Source organism: Podarcis liolepis (genome assembly GCF_965112155.1).
Source record: "Podarcis liolepis genome assembly, chromosome: 15".
Classification (NCBI taxonomy): domain Eukaryota; kingdom Metazoa; phylum Chordata; class Lepidosauria; order Squamata; family Lacertidae; genus Podarcis; species Podarcis liolepis.
Window position 1 is genome coordinate 46,013,672 of NC_139566.1, and position 20,835 is coordinate 46,034,506.

At 49.0% G+C, this 20,835-nt stretch overlaps 2 protein-coding genes across 2 annotated transcripts; one reads left to right on the forward strand and one right to left on the reverse strand.

Annotated features, from left to right (window-relative positions):
* Positions 1–4,581: 4,581 nt before the first annotated feature.
* Positions 4,582–11,123, reverse strand: CRYBA4 (crystallin beta A4). Its single transcript, XM_083476769.1, is given in 7 exon segments — positions 4,582–5,286; positions 5,841–5,983; positions 7,365–7,506; positions 8,181–8,299; positions 9,147–9,201; positions 10,091–10,118; positions 10,121–11,123. Coding segments are annotated over 7 exon segments (672 nt in total). The 5' UTR covers positions 10,158–11,123; the 3' UTR covers positions 4,582–5,138.
* Positions 11,124–11,206: 83 nt separating this feature from the next.
* CRYBB1 (crystallin beta B1) lies at positions 11,207–20,828 on the forward strand. Its single transcript, XM_083476758.1, has 6 exons — positions 11,207–11,402; positions 12,377–12,530; positions 14,413–14,531; positions 17,703–17,835; positions 18,008–18,150; positions 20,467–20,828. The coding sequence occupies exons 1-6, from the start codon at positions 11,332–11,334 to the stop codon at positions 20,648–20,650; spliced, it is 804 nt and encodes a 267-aa protein (XP_083332884.1). The 5' UTR covers positions 11,207–11,331; the 3' UTR covers positions 20,651–20,828.
* Positions 20,829–20,835: the final 7 nt, after the last annotated feature.

The window sequence follows — 20,835 nt, forward strand, 5'->3', positions numbered from 1 at the left end:
CGTTTAAATGTCAGCTTTATACAGGCATAATATTACAGGAAATATGTTCCTGTGAAAGACATCTGCAGGCCAAGCCGACTCAAAATATTAGTTATTTCACTCAAATATATGAAGGAAATAAAAATTCAATTATGTAATTTATGGCACTAAATAAATTTATATCGGCTAACATAAATGTTTTGAATTAGCAGGCGTACTTTTCTCGCAAAGTTTCCTGCCTTCCCTGAGAAGCTCAGCAGCTGAGACCCATTGGCACATTCCCCCCCCCAAGACAAGCGGCAAGCAAGGAGCGGAAGGAAGGAAGCGGCCAGAGGGAGCTGCTTGCACCATCAGCACACAAATGCACCTTACCAGAGAGGAACTTGGCTGGCAAAAGAGGATCCTCGGCCGTTGCCTTAAGACAGTTGCCTGCAGTTCATATGGAGCATTGGCATTTCAGCCCTGATTAGAAATTAGCATAGTCACATTGAGATGAATTGAATCAGACTAAAGATGATTAGCAAAGTAATGCAAGAAATCATTAAATTAAGCCAGTGTGCCAAGTCCACTGCTGATCTATCACAAATTTGGGCTCCTAATGAGCTATTAATTAATGAGTTGGGTCAAAATCATGTCATTCAGCCCAGGGAAGATACACACCCCCTCACTCCCCCCCCCCATGAGTGCTGAAGACAAATTTATCAGGGGTGAGTAAACAGACTGTGAAACCAACAGAATGCCAAGGTGGCAGGTTGCATTGCAGCAGTGATGAAGAGGAGGATTTGTCCTGAAATGTTTGTGGGATTGTTGGGGAAACAGCATAGAATCATAGAATTGTAGAGCTGGAAGGGACCACAAGAGTCATCTAGTCACCTGCAATGCAGGAATCTCAGCTAAAGCATCCATGACAGATGGCCGTCCAACCTCTGCTTAAAAACTTCCAAGGAAGGAGGACCATTGCAAGATTGGAACTGGGAGCTTCCTGGCTCACAGCTTGGCTTTTTAACCTCAACTGGTCCTTCCCCTACATGACTGGCCTTTTGCATCTGTAGAGATTCTTCCACCATTCTCTCCCCACCCTGCAACTCTTTTGCCTCCCACAACTTCTGTCCCCAAAATCACTTGTGGAAAGCTAGAGGTAAGGCAATTGCATGATGAAAGAATCCTTAGCTGATTAATCCCATGAGCTGGACTAATCAAGCAATCAATCAAATTTGTATGTATGGGCAGAAACCATAGTTCTGAAGTCGCCATCATAGTTTCTGTGCCTGTAGCTGATGTCTGCATCACAAGCGTTGAGCCAAGATGGAAGTGAGCAGCACACTGTTGGTAAGAGTTCTCCATCCATCCGCCCCCCTTTAAACCTTACCCAACACCCCCAAAGAGAAAAGGATGACAGAGAACCTTGGAACATCAAAGCCCTCCAGCACTGGACCACACATGTGCACTTGAGGGCATAAAGCTTGATGATTTAAAAAGAAACCAAATGTCAGGCTTACTGGAGGGACAGTGCTTTAAAATGTATAATAGCACATGGGTGTGTTACCCTCAAAAAATGTATTGTAGAGCTGGAAAAGGTTCAGAAAAGGGTAGCTGATATGCTCGAGGAACTAGAGCAGATCCCTTGTATGGCAAGGTTACAACATTTGGCCCTTTTAGTTTAGAAAAAGTAAATTGTGGGCATGACAGTAATGTAAAATGATGCACAGAGTGGAGAATGTGAGCAGAGAAAAACCTTTCTCCACTTACTTGTAATGCTAGAACCCCAAGGAGTCATCCAATGGAGCAGAATCTTGGACAATTCAGGACAGGCAATAAGAAGGACTTCTTCACACACGGCATCAATGAACCGTGGAATCCACTCCCACCAGAGGTCAGGGTGACTAGCAACTTGCACTGTGCAGGGAGCTGTCGGCAGCAGACTCCAAGTCTTCAGCCCCCTCTGGCCTCATCATGGCCAAGTATAGTCACAGTCCAGGTGGAAATCGGCCGGTGTGGTTATGGGATGGGGGTGGGCATGTTGGCCTCGCCCTTATCAGAGGGAACCAGCAGCTATATCATTGGGAAGCTCGACAGCCCACAAAGGCTAGCAGATGGAAGCTTTTGCCACCTGGGAAGAAAGCAAAGTTCCTAAGGTTGGTCCCCAGCAGCAGCTCCAGGTAGAACAAGGAGAGACTCTTCCCTGAAACCCTGGAGAGCCATTGTTGCCGGCCAGTGTCGGCAACACTAAGCTAAATGGACCTGTTTTCTGACTCGGCTGCCCACACTCTGCAAGCTGGCAGGTGGAAGATCAGGTGCCTCCAAGGTCTGAAGAAGCACCTCAACTCAGGAGTGGCTGGAGGGGCCCAGACTCAAGATGGGTGGCAACAGAACTCCCCAGCAGCCTTTGTGAAATCTCTTGCTGCTGGCTTAAAAGGCACCAACTGCCGTTGATCAGTATAGGTCATAAGGAGGAGATCTTAGTGGAGGAGAAGGATAGGCATAGAGGTGGGGCTATGAAAGAGGAGGAGAGGTGGGATTTGGATTGTTTGTTGTTTTGTTTTGTTTTGTTGTTGTGTTTTGTTTTGTTTATATCAGTGGACACAAAAGGCCTTCCCAATGGGAATCCTAAGAAGAGTTCCACAGCTGAGTTTGTAGAATTTCAGTGATAAAGAGGAAAATATTGCCAAAAACATTGTTTTTGTTTCAATCAATCCTGGTGGTAAGCAGTGTGAGCTGCTTCAAAGAATGGCAAAAAGACATATCAAGAGTTATCTGGAGAGAGGGAAAACCAAGAATTAAACACAAATGATTAATAGATGTTAAAGATAGAGGAGGTTTCTCTCTACTGGATTTAAGATTATATTATGAAGCATCTTGCATTTGCTGGATCCTGGGTTGGATAAATTTAACAAATGCTGATTTCTTAGATTTGGAAGGTCATGATAATAGATTTGGTTGTCATGCGTATCTATGGTATCATAAGGCCACAAAAGTTTTTATAATCATATAATAATAAACTTGATTCTTTAAGTCTGGGAGAAATACAAAGATCTATTAGAACAGAAAACGCCATGGTGGCTTTCCCCATTAGAAGTAATATCTATGAAAAAAGTGAATATGAGGACAACCAATTAAAATTAAAAGATTTTGAAGACGTTAGAGAAAAAGTAACAGAAGGTTACAATATTTTAAATTAAATGAAACACTTTAAAATGATAAAAAGAAAGAATTTAGTTATGAAGTGTCAAGACTTCAAAGAGAAATAGTAGAAGGTAGTAGAAAAGTGCTGTCAAAAATCTACAATCTGCTCTTAGGAGTTGGACACCAAAGAGGAACAGGTCAAATGTGTTATGATAAAATGGGCGAAAGATGTGGGACATAATATATTAATGGCGGATTGGGAAAGGCTTTGGAAGACAGATATGAAATTTACTGCATGTACTCTGCTGAAAGAGAATTATATGAAAATTATGTATTGGTGGTATCTAACCCCGGTTAAATTAGCAAAAAGATCTAATAAGTGTTGTTAATGTAAAGAAACAGAGGGTACGTTATATACGTGGTGGGAATGTAGGAAGGTTAAAAACTTTTGGGAAATGATTTATAATGAAATGAAATAAATGTTTAGAGTAACCTTTGTTAAAAAAAAAAACAGAAGTCTTTTTATTAGGTATTGTAGGAGCAGAGATTCCAAAAGACCAGAAAAAAAGTTTCTGTATGTTACGACGGCTGCCCGGATACTGTTAGCCCAAAGATGGAAAGAGGAAGCAGTCCCAACCAAAGAAGATTGGCAAACCAAGTTACTAGACTAGAAACTAACTGGAAAGCTCAGAAATCAAGATGACAAATTTTAAAAAGAATGGGAAATGTTTATTATGCTTTTGCAAAAGTATTGTAAACAGGTTAATACATTGGCAGGATTTTAAAAACACTTGTAATTTTAGAAATAGTACAGAAAATCTGAGGTAAATAATAATAATTTGGAGTAGAAATGATATGCAGTGGGTGGGGGGAGAGGGGAGTCACGGGATTCGGAGAATCCCATTTTATCGATTTGATATTGTTTTGTATATATTTTGGTTGTTATTGTATTTGTTATTGTGTGTTTTTTTGTTTTTCTTGAAAATTTAATAAAAATGTTATAATAAAAAAAGTCCCGCAGCTGGATCAAGACAATGGGAGATCCTATTTCCTGCTGTGTTCCCTCCCAAGCAGGTATGGTGTATAGTATGCCCATGCTGTTCTTCACAGGTAGACTGCCTCTGAACACATTCAGGCCTCACGCTCAGGACCCCCCCCCCTTCTCTTGTACAAGCACCCCATTCCGATCCATCCATGCTTGTGGCAGCAATAAGTCTGAGGTCAATGTATTGAGACAGTCGTTAATATGGTGACTTTATTAGCAGTTTCAGCCAACACTCATTTCCTGATGGAGTTCCCTCAGCCATTCCCCAGGGATCATCTCCAACTCCCACCCCAATCTCTCTTGTAAGGAAATGTCTCCTGATTACTGCAGTGGAATCCGACCTTAAAGCAGTGAAGTTCATGCACAAACCAAGCAATTTCACTGTGCAAAATTTCTCTCCCACGCACCCCTTTCCTACCCCCCACGCCACCCCAAAGAGTGAAACTCTTATCAGCACAATGCTTCTACCACCCCTTTGCGAATATTTGACAGTTGTCTGAGTTGAGGGAGCAGCCCTATAATTGCTTCAGAGCCATTGCTGGCTGGCATCTCTCTGGCTTATATGTGAAACTTTCCTTGGCCTGGTGATGGAATAGGGGTGGGAAGGGAGGGAGAAGATGCCACACCACTGGCATGAAAGGGAGACTGCAGCCTCCTGAGAGTTGTGGTGTTCATGGGTTTGGGGGAGGTGGGAGTAGGCAATGCCTTCTGAGAACCTTCCAGATGCCTTGGGTTACAACATTAGATGGGTAGAGATCCTTGGCTTTTTCTCTCTGCCTGTGACAGCCATATAGTCAGAAGAGTGCACTTGACAACACACCATCAGAAATGCACTTGACAACACACCATCGGAGGAAATCCTTGCTGTGGCCTGGCAGTTAATTATTCCACTGTGCCAGCACATGGCCAGCGGAGCACAGGATGAAGTAACCCTCGGCTTGGCAGACCCACCCAGGGGCCAGGCAGGTGGCAGACGCTGCATGGGGCTTGCTCAATGCTGCACTCGGCGAATGGATTGCACCTGGGAGGTCTGAGCATGAGATCCCAGTTCCCGGACATGCCTGTATTCGCCCCCATGGCAATCACTCTCCACGACGTACTGGAAGCCCCGGTACCCAGGGAACTGGAAGCATACCCATCTGAGGAGACAGAAAGGAGGGGGAGAAATCAGCTGAGATGTGGGGAGATCAAGCCAGCACAGAGCAGGGCAGCCAGGGGCTTAGGACTCCCTCAAAGTGCTCAGAGGGCAGGGGGTGTTTGGAGGCTGCGAGAAAACTCTGATTTTGCAAGGCCACACACCATCCTCATCTGCATAGAATTCCCTGCTGCTGTTTATTCTTAGGGAGCAGAGGCCCCTAAGAATGGCAAGGCCTCCGCTCTGCTGGGTTCAGGGAGCTACATTCTTCAGACCAGAGGGCCCACAGAAACACCAGAAGGTAATGTCACAGGCCAGGCCACCAGGCCTTGTTGTGCAAAGTTGTATTGGCTCCATCCTATTGCTATCAATCAATCCCTTGCAGAAAGGAGGAGGAAGCCCTTTCTCGACCAAAGACAAGTCCAGGGACATGAAAACGTTGCAATATGCTAGCTCAGCTCTCCTTTGAAACTCGCCCTGAGAAATGTGACCCTCAGTTCCAGCCCCGAGAAACAAATGGAAGAGGAGTACTTGGCAGGGCCCAAAAAAAGTACTTACGCTCCAGAACTCGCACGGAGGGACCCCACCTCATTGCTGCCCCAGCCCATCGCCTTGAGAGATGGGTAGTCATCACTCAGCTCCCCTTTGCGTCCCATAAAATTTTCCTGCTCAAATATGGTCATCTTGCTCTCCCGGTGATTCTGTGCAGGGCAAAAACATCATCTTAGGCACTGGACTCCTCATTATTAATAAATGCAAATAACAACAATATCAATATCAATAATAATACCAGCCACCATGTCTGTCCTGCAGCTCTTGGACCTCTACAGCCAAGGAGCCAAATCTGTTAAGGCGCAGGTGAGCAACCTACAGTCCTTCAGATGCTGGATGTGAACAATTCCCACCAGGCCAGTGTGGCCCTTAGTCAGGAATGACGAAAGCCCGGCAGCCCACTGACACCCCAAGGGCTGCGTTCCTGTGTCAAGGAGATGCTGGCTGCTTCCTCCTACTGACGCTTCTCCTGGAGGGATGAGAGGCTTGGCTGAGCTACCCCCTGCCTCTCCAGATGTCAGTAGTGCAGGGCTTGGTTTCTAAAGCCACCAGACAAACTTGGTCGGTTTTGACTTTCCCTGTGACCTCTAAGGCAGTGTGGCTGACAGCTGGGTTCCAGTGGGCTTGCTGGCACAAAGCTATGAAGTTCTTTGGCAGTAGACCCAGGGCAGACCACAGGAGGGACTTCTTAGTGATTTACTTCAACCATTAGCTCCTGTCTGAGACATGGTGATGCCTGCTGGTCCAGAAGGCTTTCAAAGGGAATGAGGGAAATTCATGGAGAAGCAACATGCTTAACCCCCAGGTTTAGAAGCAGTCTATCTCTGAGTAACAGCTGCTGGGACTAAACAAGATGAGGAGGGTGCTACCTTCAGGGCTGCTGGGTAGGCTCCTTGGCTCAGCCACTGCGGGATGTAGGATGCTCAGCTAGATGGACCCACCTGAGTCTGATTTCGCCTGGCTCATCTTAAGTTTGTTAGCAAAATAAAAAAACTGAGCTTAGCAAGTCAGAGGGGAGGACTTGGACCCCTGGCTTCAGGTTCCAAGAAAGGAGATTCTGACTAAACACCAGGAATAACGGTTTGACTGTAAGAGCTGGTTGACAGTGAAACAGTCTCCCTGGGAAGGTGGTGGACTCTCCTTTCTTTGCGGTTTCTAAGCAAAGGGTGTATGGCCACCTGTCATGGAGGCTTTAGCTGAGATTCCTGCTTTCCAGGGGGTTGGACTAGATGGCCCTTGGGGCCCCTTCAAACTCTACATTTCTATGATTCCTCAGCAGAGCAACCCTACTCTCACCGAGGAACATAATTTGGAGTCTAAACCTTGGTCCGCCTGCTCAGTATTGCATGCGCAGGCAGGCAGAGGCTCTGCAGGTTTCAGGCAGGGTCTTTCGCTGGCCCTCCCTAGAGATGCTGCCAGGGACTGAGCCTGGGACCGTCTGCATGCAAGGCCGGCACCCTGCCACCCTCAGGCAGCCTGGGCTACAACTCCCTCCAGGCAGCCTCCTGCTGGCCCACCCCAGCTGCTCATCGCACAGGAGAGGGGCCGGAAGGAGCTCAGCCGGTGGGCATGGTAGGCGTTGCTTCCGCTCCAGGCTTCCCAGCAGGGGTAGTCGCCTTGCTCCAGCACAAACTGCTGCCCCTGGAAACCGGGGTGCTCAAAGCCGACCCACCTGTGGGGAGAAAGGAGGTGGGCCTCTGTAGCCAGGAAGGTGCAGGCTTAGCTTGGGGGATGAGGGGGGAAGGAACATTCTGCAAACAAAGCTCGGCCCCAGCAGGCTAGAAAAGCATCATCCGGCTGTGCCCTGCATGGTGCCAGAATGTTTGTGTGCAGACATTGGCGTGAATGCACAAGACAGGCCAGGCGCACTCTCTCCCCGCTGCACACAGCATAGTCCTGTACACATTCACTCTCCAAGGCAGCTGGAGCTATTTTATTGATTCACTACATTTATATCCCTCCTTCTTTCCTCCAAAGCGCTCCCCATACCATCCTCACAACAACCCTGTGAGGTAGGTTAGGCTGAGAGACTGTGATGGACCCATAGTCACCCAGCGGAGCCTTGTGGCTGAGCAGAGACTTGAACCCTGGTCTCCCAACGTCCCAGCTCAGCACTAACCACTGCACAACACTCCCCATCTGAGCAGGTCTAGGGGTTTACCTGCTAGGAACTCTGAGGAAAGGAGTCAGGCTCTGAAGCTCAGCAAGGTCCACTCACGACGTGTGAGCGAGGCATTCACCACCAGAGCGAAGGTGAGGACGAGGCAGGGGCAGTGGGGTGAAGGGGTCCCAGGAAAAGCAAGAAAGTGGGCAAGAGTTCTGGGAAGCAGTAGGGAGCCAACTCACGTGCCGCTCTCAACGCGGGCTGAGCAGACATTGTCGAAGCCACACAATGTGATGTCGTAGCACTCAGAGGTGAACTCATGCTTCCGGCCCTGGAAGGCGGGCTCGTCCCAGGCCACAATCTGAGAAGAGACGAGGGTGGGGGCTCAGGGTCCTGGGGAGGGGGGAGCAGGGAGGAAAGCCCACCAGAGAACCTGCTGTTGCTGCTCAGAGATCTGCCCTCAGACTGGCAGGATTGAAGGGGCACTGGTGGGTGAGGGTCTCTCATTCCGCACTGGAGGGTTGAAGGCTTGGTCGAGAGAAGGGCCAGGAGCAGCCAGAAGTGACCCTGACCCCCTTTTCCAGAGTGCAGGGGTGAGTGGAAGAAGCCACACACTCAATGCCCGCCACAGTTGTATATGAAGGCATGCGTCCGCATTCAACCCCACAAGCAGCACCTCTGGGGAGAAGCACCTGCCTGCGTGAGCAAACACGAGGAAGCACATGAATGCAAATGACCTCATCTTATCCCCAGAAGAGCCAGTGAAGTAGGAGGGAGGGGAAGGGAGATTTTGAGGGGATTTGAACACAGGCCTGAGCCAAGTGCTCCCAAATCACTACACCATATGATCCCTCCTTAGTGCAGAAACATCTGAGCTCAAGTCCTTCCCTGTCCTGGACTCCTTGTTTAGCCTTGAAGAATTCACTCACTCTAAGCCTCAGCTCTCCATCTGCAAAATGGGACGGCTGCAAACCTAACTGACAGGGTACTTGGGGGGAGAGCACAATGAATGCAGTGGAGCACCTGGCAGATCGGAAGTGTAAGATAAATAACATGATTTGCTTCTGTTAATTGGTTTCAAGCAACCTGCCCCAAATTTCTGTTCTCTGCCTTCACGGTTTCTTGATACCGCCCCCCCCCTTGCAAAAAAGTTTGTTCCCTGGGACTCCTCTACAACCCTGCTGTACACATGGCTCATTGCTCCATACCTTCCAAAGTCCAGAGACTTTTCCGCTGTGATGACTCATGGTAGACTCTGCTTCCCTGTAGGGGAGAAAAGCGCAGGGCCAAAGGTGTTACAGGACGTCTTGGGGAGCTAAGGTTAGCGCTGGAAACCTCTTTTCCAGGCCACACCACTCAGCCTTCCAATACGGAAAAGCTGGGATAAAGGAGAAACATGTGGAAAGGGCAAGAGTAGCGATTACTCAAAGGACCTGCCTTCAGCCAGGACTAGGGCAGGGAAGACACTCAATTCAGGACGCATTTAAACCACATTTCATCACATTTACACTTTCCTTAACAAGATGAGACCCAAACGCAGACCTACCCTTTGAAATTGCACATATATGAATTTTTGCAATGAAGTTTTCCAACCAACCAAAGTTTTCAAACATTCAAATATTAGGGTGAAATGTGCATTAAAAATGGATGTATTTGTGAAAATAGCATACACAGTTGTATTCTATTAGAGCAAACTACTTGCAAAATGTGTACGTTGGTCAAAATTGTTCACATAAATATCTTTAGCAGAAGAAATTTGCACTAAATTGCTTAAGAATAAACATAAAGATTTAAAAAAGGACAACCTTCAAATTGTTATAGAAATGTGAAGAACCAAATTTAAGGTTGGAAAAAATGAGGAACTAAGAGAACCGACATTGACAGATTCTTTCACCACTAGACAGCACTTACGGATGAGTTTGCCACAGAGCATGTGCAGAGTATGGTTCCCCTTTCTTGCCACTAAGACACCAATCAGGGCACGTTGCCCTCGGAAAATGACATCCAATCCTTCCTCGAGTCAATAGTTCACACCCATTGCCTGGGGTTGCTAGTTCCAGGATTGTACCCAAGTCTGCCTGAACCTGTTCTAGGGTTGAAGCGAACGGAGCCATGCCTGCCTGCCCCCCATGGGACTTCCAACGGCACTTACCTGCTGAGCTCCAGCCAGACTCTCCCATCAGCTCTTCTCCAGAGGGATTTTTATATCCGCTGTGCATCCCCAAATGCCCTGACTCAGCACAGGCCGGAACAAAAGTCTGTCTCCCAGAGGATCAAGCTGGCCTCATCCAGAGCCCGACCCCTCACAGTCACTCTCCCTCTCTTCCTCTCAGCGCAGGAACTGGAGACAGGGGAAAAGTCACTGGGCACATGGTGGGGTTCAGAGCAGCCCCTGTGTGCAGAGCTACTATTTCCCTGATGCTAAGCTTGGCCCAGAAACAAGGGGATGAGGAGTGCCTCAGAGCATAAGCAGAATGCCTACGAAATGGTGTGCGAGGTGGAGGAAGAGGATAGAGAGAAAGCCACCTATATCATGCTAGAAGCCAGCAGGGCGGTCTGGTGAAGCTGAATGTGGGAAAGTGCAAGACAGAGTAGCGCCTGGTTAAACTTTGGGCCTCCTTCCCACAGGAAGTAGCAACGGCCACCAGCTCTTATGAAGGAGGCAAGACAAATTCATGGAGGAAATGGCTATCAATGGCTACCAGCCACAATGGCTTGTCCTGCCTCCACTGTTAGCGGCAGGGCACCTTTTCCAATGCCAGTTGCCATCAGCCCCCGCCTTGTGGGTGTCTGACTGACCGTAGGCAGGAGCGGATTGTGGACTAGATGGGCCTTTGGCCTGATCCAGCAGGACTCTTCCAATTTTCTTCTGTGGATGCCTCCCTCATGGCACTGACAAGCCACAACACCCTGTGGAGTGGGACAAAGGGGAGACTGGGATGGGGATCTGCTCAGAATCACCCAGGGTGCCAATGAAGGTTTGAACCTGGGTCTCCCTCACTGCGTGGCTCTCTTGGCTGGTCCAGGAGGCCTGGAGGTTGGGTAGGTGGTCTTGGGGCTGCGTGTCCTGCTTGGGATGCTATTTATAGCCTGGCATACAGACTGAGTTGCAAAATATTCCTCAGCCCAGGAAAGCCTTTTCACAAGCTCCACAATGGAAGCTGCTTCATCAGCAACTGCTCTGCTTGGGAGGGAGGACCAGTCTGGTGGGGGTGGCGGGTATTGTGGAGCAGAGGGCAGGGCTGGGGTGGATATCTGGTGGTTTTCCAGCTGAGTGCCCTCATTGCAAGATGTGATGACTGTGGCCTTTGAGGAGGACTCCGATGACCAAGCATCTCCATTGTGTCCTCCTGGGCTTTGCCCTGGCTAGGGCATAAAACGAGAGTGTATAAAATGCAGGGGAGTCACGACACCAGCCCAATCACTCCACCACGAAGCACCAGCAACCCAGGTAAGAGGTGGAGGTAAGGTGCCCTGCATCCTGGAGACACCTGGGGGCTTCTGGCTACTGTGTGTGTGTGTGTGTGTGTGTGTGTGTGTGTGTGTGTGTGTGTCCCACCCCATCAAGGCATGAGATCTGCCTTCATTTCCCGGGGAGAGCCCTTTTATTGCTCACTTCCTTCACCATGGAAACCTTCTTGTCAGTCCCTCAAGCAGCGGGAAAGATGGCTCAGGATCTGAGCAGCAGGAAGATGGACCAGATCAAAGAAATGTTATCAGGACAGGGAGCAGAAAGTCGTTCTTCCCGTAGGAGGCAGTGATGGCCACCAACCTCGATGGCTTTGAAAGAGTGCCGGGCAGATTCATGGAGGCGGGGAAGACTATCAATGGCTGCACCCATCATGGCTGTGTCCCCAGCTGCAGACAGCTGTGCTTCAGAATGCCAGTTGCTAGAAACTACAGGAGGGCAGAGGGCTCTGGGACTCCATTGCTTGTGGGTTTCCCAATGACGCCTCTGGCGGGCCACTGCGAGAACAGGAGGCTGCGTGAGGTGGTCCCCCATTGCCCTGATCCAGCAGGCCCTTCCTAGGTTCTTTCCTCTGAGCATTGATGAAAAGCACACACTGCCCTGAAGAAAGGGCAGAAAGGAACTGGCAGCAAAAGGCAGGGGTGGAAAACAGAATAGTACCAAAAGGGCAAGATGAATTTTGGGAAGCGACAAACTCTGCCCCACAAGTTAGATATTGGAAGGAGGAGTAACAGCATATTTCACCAGAATGCTCCTGCAGTAAGGAAGTGTGTCCCAGGACGATAGCAGTCGTATTTTAATTTGCAGCTTATGATTAGTTGTGTGGAAAAGTATGCAAAAAGTGCTTTTCTTTTGAGAAACCAGAGGGAGTCAGCAGGAAAGGGCAGGAGGTGGCATGAGACTGCTCCAGGTATGTAGGGTAGGCACCTGAAAAGGTGCTTTCTAACTGAACAAGTGTTACAATTTCAGGTCTTACCCAGACACGGCCATGTCCGAAAACACAAGAACCACCCCTCCCAGCCATGACATGGACAGGAAGGAAAAAGACAGTCCCACTCCATCCACCAACTCATCCCCCGATTCCAGCAGTCAGGGGGAAGAGTCCTCTGCAGAACCTTTCCGGGTGAGTTGGGAGAAGGTGCCAGTTCTGAGCAGAGAGGCAGGACATGGGGAGGAGGCCCTGATCCCTTAGAGCGCATGGCTGTCCCTTCGGTGCTGCATCCAGTCTGGGCCTGTCTTGGGAGGGGAAGGGAAGAGAGCCCTGTTGGAAGCCCAGTCCCTATCCTTTGATTAGGTCAGTGGCTGGTAGACCAGAACTGGAAAGAATGGTGAGGAGACACTTGCAGCTCTTTCTCTCTGCTGCAATGGAATGGCCACCAGAGCTTCAGGAAAGTGATAACAACAACAACCATTGATTTGTACTCCCTCCCATCCGACTGGGCTGCCCCAGCCACTCCGGGCAGCTTCCAGCATATATCAAAACATAGTGAAACATGAAACCTTAAAAAGCTTCCCTATGCAGGGCTGCTCACTCTCTCCACCCAGACAAACACCCCTGACCTCCTGAAAGAAACAGCAGGCGGCCGTGGGAAAGAGCCCATGACATGCCCCCCTCGGACTGGGGAGGCCACGGGGGACCCAGGTTCCACCCCTGGGGACCCCTCTAGATATCTTTCCTATGGGGCATGCAGGGTGATTTGTATTCACAATGCTCAGGGGGAGCCATGGGCAATCCCATTTCCAATACTGTTTGCACCCTCACAAGATTTGGGCTGGTCACACTGCTTCACTTTCAGTCAGTGCCTAGCCCACAATTCCTGCTGAAATCCTGTAACTTCTTGTACCACAAAGATTCTGGTTGGCTTCGCCTCGCTCTTGTCATCTTTTATCCCCCCTCAGACAGAAATAGTGGGCTGGCATCACAGAACAAACCAGGGCAGAATCAACCCACTGCTAAGGCTCTGCTTCTGTGCCCAGAACGTCTTCCCCCTACCCAATGCCTGCCAGGAGGGGGTTTGGCTCTTAGCCTAGCCTGGCCCACTAGGTTCTTGTGAGGATCAAGGTGTATATGGGGGAATGCAAGTTATCTTGAGGTCTGTGGAGAAAAAGTGGGATGTAAAGAAAAGCAAAAAATCATAGCTGCATCTTTCTCCAGGGTCTGCTGTCTTATCAGAGGGGTTGGCATTCACCTCCCCGTATGCTCTGCTTGCTTTTTCTGTATAGAAACCTTACAAAATAGCTTCACCATACTAGTCTTTCCTCTGTAAGGCAAAGGCACCAACCCTGGACATGGCGCCCTGAAACATCTTACCAGAATCTGAATTAAATGGGAAATTGAAAGGGCGCTCTGGCAACTGACAGGAATAAAAGAAGATAAGGCAGCTGGGTGGCGGAAACACAGGAAGAACAGAGGGTGGCAGAGAAAGTTCACTACATGGCCATTTCCTCCCCAAGCACACCAGGGATATATGTGTCTGGGTGTGCATGCATGTGTGCAAACACGCATGTGTTCTTGTATTAACCCAGCAGGGAGTTTGTGAGCTACAAAGTATGAAAATTGGATTTATGCTGTTCCTTAATCCCTGCTGAAGGATTTGAATCTGGTACATGTGGCTCCAGAGCTCACCTCATCCCTGGACATTCAAGCCACCCTCCCTGAGCGCTCATTCCTTAAGGTGTCAATGGAGCAGTAAGTAGCCCTCTGGCAGCTGGCCCCGTCTGACGTGGCACAGACTTCTCAGGGTTCATATTTTGATTTGGGGCAGCAAAATGACCTATTCTGGCTGGATCCTCTTGTAATCGCATCTGTGCTGTTGATGCATTTTGTTCTGGTGTTACATTGCCAAACTGGGGCTTTAATCTATATGTGCTGCCTGCCCTGGGACCTTTCAGGGAATGAGAGAATATAAATGTCCATAGCAAATAAAGAAACAAATCCTCTAATAACTGCTGCTTGTGCTTCTCCCCCAACGCCCCCAGGAGACGTTTCATATTGCTTCTTTCAGATCATTGTGTTTGACCAGGAGAACTTTCAGGGCAAGCAGATGGAGTTCACCAGTGCATGCCTGAACCTGGGGGACCATGGATTTGACCGGGTGCGCAGTGTCCTGGCAACCTCTGGACCGTAAGTGATCTCAGCCAAACAGGGTTATCGAGAGGCAGGTGCTGGAGATGGGATGTGCTAGGCTCCATAGCCAATAGGAGTCCCAGGTGATTCACTTTCTTCCTTCTTTTTAAAAAAGTAAATCTCTACCCTCCTAGAAAGAAAACAAGGAAGCAACATAAGACCTCTCCCCTATTTTATGTGAGATGAGCCAGGCAGGCTGCTATGTTTTCGTGTTTCTAGAATCATAGAATCATAGAGTTGGAAGAGACCACAAGGGCCATCAAGTCCAACCCCCTGCCAAGCAGGAAACACCATCAGAGCACTCCTGACATATGGTTGTCAAGCCTCTGCTTAAAGACCTCCAAAGGAGGAGACTCCACCACACTCCTTGGCAGCAAATTCCACTGTCAAACAGCTCTTACTGTCAGGAAGTTCTTCCTAATGGAATCTTCTTTCTTGTAGTTTGGATCCATTGCTCCGTGTCCGCTTCTCTGGAGCAGCAGAAAACAACCTTTCTCCCTCCTCTATATGACATCCTTTTATATATTTGAACATGGCTGTCATATCACTCCTTAACCTCCTCTTCTCCAGGCTAAACAATGAATGAAATCAGAGTTGGGGTTGACAATGAATGAAATCAGAGTTGGGGTTGACAAATGAGCTCTTTGGATACACCCCCCTTCCCTTTCTTGTTAGGGTCTCCTTGAAATCTCAGCTTGAAATAAAGTACTCCATGTAAGCTATTTCCTGCAGATTCTACTACTCAGTAGACATGTTTGCTCAAAAGTAAGTCTCTTTGTGGTTTATAGGGCTTACTCCCAGGTAAGTGGGTGCCAGATTGCAGCAACCTAGGCTTTTTTTTGTGAGGAAGCGGCAGAGAAGAGCTCATGGTGAGAGGGTCCATTGTGCACACTAACCTCGAAGTAAACTCACTTGAATGCAATTGGGAATTATGCATCTAAATACACAGTAATCATGCAAAATTGGATGAAGCCTTGGAGGCATGCTAATCTACAGGTGGGAGTGAAAGGGAGAACAAAATGAATGCCTTTGGTTAAAGCAAGCAAAAATTGATGCCCCCAAAGCAAGCACTAAATCCCCTTTTACAGCCATTTTATACCTCCAAACATAAGCCCAGAAGAAGAGCCTGCTGGATCAGGCCCATGGATCTGGTCCAACATCCTGTTTTCATAGTAGCAAGCAAGATGCTTATTATGGGAAGCCCACAAGCAGAGCCCAAGTGCAAGACCAGGCTCCTTCCAACAGTTTCCAGTGAGTGGTGATATTCAGAAGTGTTACTGCCTCCAACAGACCGAGCCCTGGGGCCCAGAAGCCCTTGACAGCTCTCTCCTCCATCCATCTCTCCAGTACTCTTTCCAAGACATCAGAGTTGCTGGCCATCGCTTCCTCTGGTGGGAGTGAGGATGCTCCACTTCGCCATGCTTTAAAGGCATTGTTGTTGTTTTTGTTTTTGTTGTTGTTGTTGTTGTTAATTATTATTATTATTATTATTATTATTATTATTATTATTATTATTATTATTATTATTATCTTATACCCTGACCATCTGACTGGGTTGCCCCAGCCACACTGGGAAGCTTCTAACATAATATATGAAACAAAATTTAAAAAAAATCCTTCCAGTAGCACCTTAGAGACCAACTAAGTTAGTTCTTGGTATGAGCTTTTGTGTGCATGCACACTTCTTCAGATACACAAAAGCTCATACCAATAACAAACTTAGTTGGTCTCTAAGGTGCTACTGGAAGGAATTTTTAAATTTTGTTACGACTACAGCAGACCAACACGGCTACCTACCTGTAACTATAAGAACACATTCTCATTCCAATCTAGGCTACTCTGCTTCCTTAGGCATATCACAGTTCAAGGAATGGGAGCTATGACCTGACAAGTAGTTCTGCTTGCAGTAAATCTAGTCACGTTTGGAGCTTGAGCTGATTTGCAAAAATGCTTTGCTTTCAGCCAGCAGCCTTGACTTTCAACTGTTTACTAGTCGTCCAGAGTGGCTGGGGAGGCCTGCCCAGATGGGTGGGGTATAAGTAATAAATTACAGTGGTACCTCGGGTTACATACGCTTCAGGTTACAGACGCTTCAGGTTACACACTCCGCTAACCCAGAAATAGTGCTTCAGGTTAAGAACTTTGCTTCAGGATGAGAACAGAAATCGTGCTCCGGTGGCGCGGCAGCAGCAGGAGGCCCCATTAGCTAAAGTGGTGCTTCAGGTTAAGAACAGTTTCAGGTTAAGTACAGACCTCCAGAACGAATTAAGTACTTAACCCGAGGTACTACTGTATTATTATTACAAATTATTATTACTTTTGCCGGTAATGCTTAAGGAATCCCAGCAAAGCTAAGATGAGTCACAGCAAATGTAACATCAGGAAGATGGACTCCAGAGCAGAAGAAATGGACCTTTAAATCTGGAGAGGGTCAACTGAAATGGAAGTTAAATCCGCTAATAGGAGGGACAGACGGTGGTATTCCTGCTGGTGTGTGGCACATGCCACAAAGTTGTCCCACCACCCACTTGTGGTCCCCATCAGCATCTAATCATAGAAATGCAGTTGGAAGGGACCCCAAGAGTCATCTAGTCCAACCCCCTGCAATGCAGGGATCTCAACTCAAGCACCTAAGAAGAGCCCTCTAGCTGGATGAGGCCGGGGGAGGGGATCTAGCCCACCATCTTGCTCTTACAGTACCCAGCCAGAACCCTCTTCTGGGAAACCCACGAGCAGGACACAAGGGCAATAGCAGCAGTACTCTCCCCCACAGGAATCAACTCCCAGGGGCCAAGGGGTCTTTGGCCCCCCCCCATAAAATATCTGAGGGGGCTAGGCCCACCCAAAGTTGATGATCTTCGCCATCAGGTCACAAATTTGGGGGGGGGGGTTGATCTAAAGCCTTGGAAGAGAGTGCTGCCCTCTGCCTCCCAAGCAGAGCCCTTGCCCTCTGGAGTGCTGAAGGAAGATTTAGCTGCCCCTTCAGCTGGGTTCTACAGGTGGGAGGGGAGGAGCCCCCCCCCCCCCGCCCAGGACCTTGCTGTCTTGAAATGCTGACTGCCAAGTCACAGGGGCTCTGCTGCATCCAGTCACCCTCCATCTTTCTGTCTTGTGGCTGCCAATGTCCTCTGTCCTCTGGACACACCTTCCTTTGCACGCTGCCCTCAGCTGGGTGGCCTTTGAGCAGTGCAACCTGCGTGGCGAAATGTTCATCCTCGAGAAGGGCGAGTACCCGCGATGGGACACCTGGTCCAGCAGCTGCCGCAGCGACTGCTTCCGCTCCCTGCGCCCCGTGAGAATGGTGAGTCCAGGCCTAGCCAGGGTAGTGCCTTTGGGCATCTGCTGAGGGCCCCCACTCCCTCCCAGACCTCTTCCTCCCTCGCAATCTCATTCTGCCACCTCTTGCTGTGGCCTGGGAACCTGTGGGGGTGAGGAAGAGGAGCAGTTGATGCCCCCCCTCTCTCTCACAGCAGGAGGCCCAAGAGCAGAAGATCCTCCTCTTTGAAAGTGCCAACTTCAGGGGAAACAAGATGGAGATCCAGGAAGACGACGTGCCAACCCTCTGGGCCCACGGTTTCTGTGGGTGTCTGGGCAGCGTGAAGGTGCCCAGTGGAATGTAAGTCCGAGCCTGGATCTGACCGCTTCCCTCTGAATCAATGGGTGCCATTTCTCTTTGGGAAAGCTCCATAGCTCGTGCAGAAGACCCCAGGTTCAATTCCTGGCAGCATCTCCAGGCAGGGCTGGGAGAGACTTCCTCTGTGGGGGGCCTCTGCCAGTCAGTGTAGGCCATACTGAGCTCGGTGGACCAATGCTCTGACTTGGTCTAAGGTAGCTTCGTATATTCCTCCTGGAGAAGAAAGGGTTTGGGGTGCAGCCCCTGGCATGAACCGCAGATCCTGTCAGGGAATGGTGAGTTCCGAATGCTAAGCACTCCACTTCTTAGTGGCAAGGAAAAAACAGATATAAAAAGAATTTCTTGGGCGCCAAGATCCAGGATTGGGGCAAGTACTCTTTGGTGAGAGAACCCCAGCAGAGATTTAAAATCACAATATATGCAGTGCAAATATAGGCTGTTAGACCTTTAAAAAATACCCTTGCGAGTTCCCAAATAGCCCCCTCTTACCCCAACATAGAAAAAGACCACATGCTTGGTAAGTTTAAAACAGTTTGCAAGTAAAAACAGTTTACTTACCAACTCTCCAATGGTCAGATTTATGTGCTTTTCCATATAGCATTCAGGAAAAGTTGCAGAGGCAGTAAAACTTGGTTTAGTTACAGTGGTGAAAGTTCCTAAATAATTATCAGTATAGGAATTGAAGAGTGGTTTGTAAGAGCCATGAGGTCTGAGCTTGGAGCAAGCCGCTCAGATCTCTTTACATGCTGAGCGTCTCAGGTAGACTGAGGGTGAACAATAGGCTTGATTACCTTTTCCCCAAGGTGAGGGGGAGTGACCTAGCTAAGCCTGGCAAGACAGCTTACTCTATGGCATTAACCCCTTCATGCATTAATTAGGATAAGCATGTTTGTTATATGAAGCTGGTTATCCTACATTAAAGGTAAAGGTACCCCTGCCCATACGGGCCAGTCGTGTCCGACTCTAGGGTTGTGCGCCCATCTCATTTAAGAGGCCGGGGGCCAGCGCTGTCCGGAGACATTTCCGGGTCACGTGGCCAGCGTGACGAAGCTGCTCTGGCGAGCCGGCACCAGCGCAGCACACGGAAACGCCATTTACCTTCCCGCTATAAAGCGGTACCTATTTATCTACTTGCACTTAAGAGTGCTTTCGAACTGCTAGGTGGGCAGAAGCTGGGACCGAACGACAGGAGCTCACCCTGCCGAGGGGATTCGAACCACCGACCATGCGATCGGCAAGTCCTAGGCGCTGAGGTTTTACCCACAGCGCCACCCGCATCCCTATCCTACATTACTGGTGTTCAAATGAGCTTTGGGTGGCGTATTTCCCTAAGGAGAGGAATCTGCCTCTGTTGCTCCCACAAAGTGGGATGTTTCCTCCCTCTCTCATCATGCTAGGACTTTGGGATCATCCAGTGAAATTGATGGGCAGGAGATTTGGGCAAGACCATGGAAATCCTTCCCACACAACATTAATTTTTGGAACTGCAAGATAAGAGGGATTGTCAATAGCTGAAGTAGCTATATAATGGGGACTTGGGAAAAGAGAAGGGGGAGTCCTTATGTCAGTTAGTCTTAGTCATCATGATGGTGAGATGGAGCCTCCATGTGCAGAGGCAGTTTATTTCTGAATATGAGTTCCTGGGTACAAGCAGGGGAGAGCTTTGGCTTCTGGGCTTCCCAGGGGCATCTGGCTGGCAGTTGCAGGAAGCAGGATGTTGCCTTTTGGCCTGATTCTCTTGCAGGGCTTTCCTTGTGGGTGAAACAGCAGCACTAGCATCCCCACCACCACACAAATAGGCAGCACAAAACTAAGAAGTGGATCCTCCCAAATGCGTGTTTGGGCTGAAGGTGGTTCTCTGTTTTGAAAAGTCTGAATCACAGAATCATAGAATGGCAGAGTTGGAAGGGACCCCAAGGGTCCTCTAGTCCAACCCCCTGCAAGGCAGGAATCTCATCTAAAGCATCCATGGCAGACGACCCTCCAACCTCTGATTAAAAACTCCCAAGGAAGGAGAGTCCACAGCCTTCCAAAGCTCTCTGTTCTGCAGTCGGACAGTTCTTACCCTCAGAAAGTTCTTCCTGAAGACCGCAGCCTCCCATAACTGCACTGGATCCCTATGATCCGTGTTGCTTTGGGATGATTTTTTAACCACTGGCTTTTATGAAAGCCAGGCCGCCCCACCTTGGCTGCCCTGTGGCTTTGGCTTTGGGCAGCTGAGCCCTGGGCGAGAGATAGCTGGGCACCTTCTCCTCCCTGTGTTTACTGATGCCAGCCTTCTCTTTGTTCCCCCCACAGCTGGGTGGGCTACCAGTACCCTGGCTATCGGGGTTACCAGTATCTCTTTGAGAGAGGAGACTTTGCACACTGGAATGAGTGGGCCGCCTCCCAGCCGCAGATCCAGTCCATCCGGCGCATCCGTGACATGCTGTGGGCCCCCAAGGCTGCTTCCTTCCAGCCAGGAGCCCCTCAAACTGAGTGAGCCCCTCGGGCAGCCGGCAGAGAACCTGAGAAGTTTGGTGGAGCAGGTGGAGGAGAAGACGCTGCCTCCCCCCCCCCCCCGAGGGACCTGCTACAAGCAAGAGCAGCGCTCCCCTTTTGTGTTCCACTTGTACATTGCACTTTGGTGGACAAAATTTGTGTAGTTATCCAAACTAAAATATAGTC

Bases quoted from the DNA above. Each gene is read 5' to 3' on its own strand.
- CRYBB1 (XM_083476758.1), top strand. From the start codon at position 11,332: ATGCAGGGGAGTCACGACACCAGCCCAATCACTCCACCACGAAGCACC. The intron at 11,403-12,376 runs GTAAGGTGCCCT...TTACAATTTCAG, and splicing joins AACCCAGGTAAGAGGTGGAG to GTCTTACCCAGACACGGCCA. The intron at 12,531-14,412 runs GTGAGTTGGGAG...TGCTTCTTTCAG, and splicing joins CCTCTGCAGAACCTTTCCGG to ATCATTGTGTTTGACCAGGA.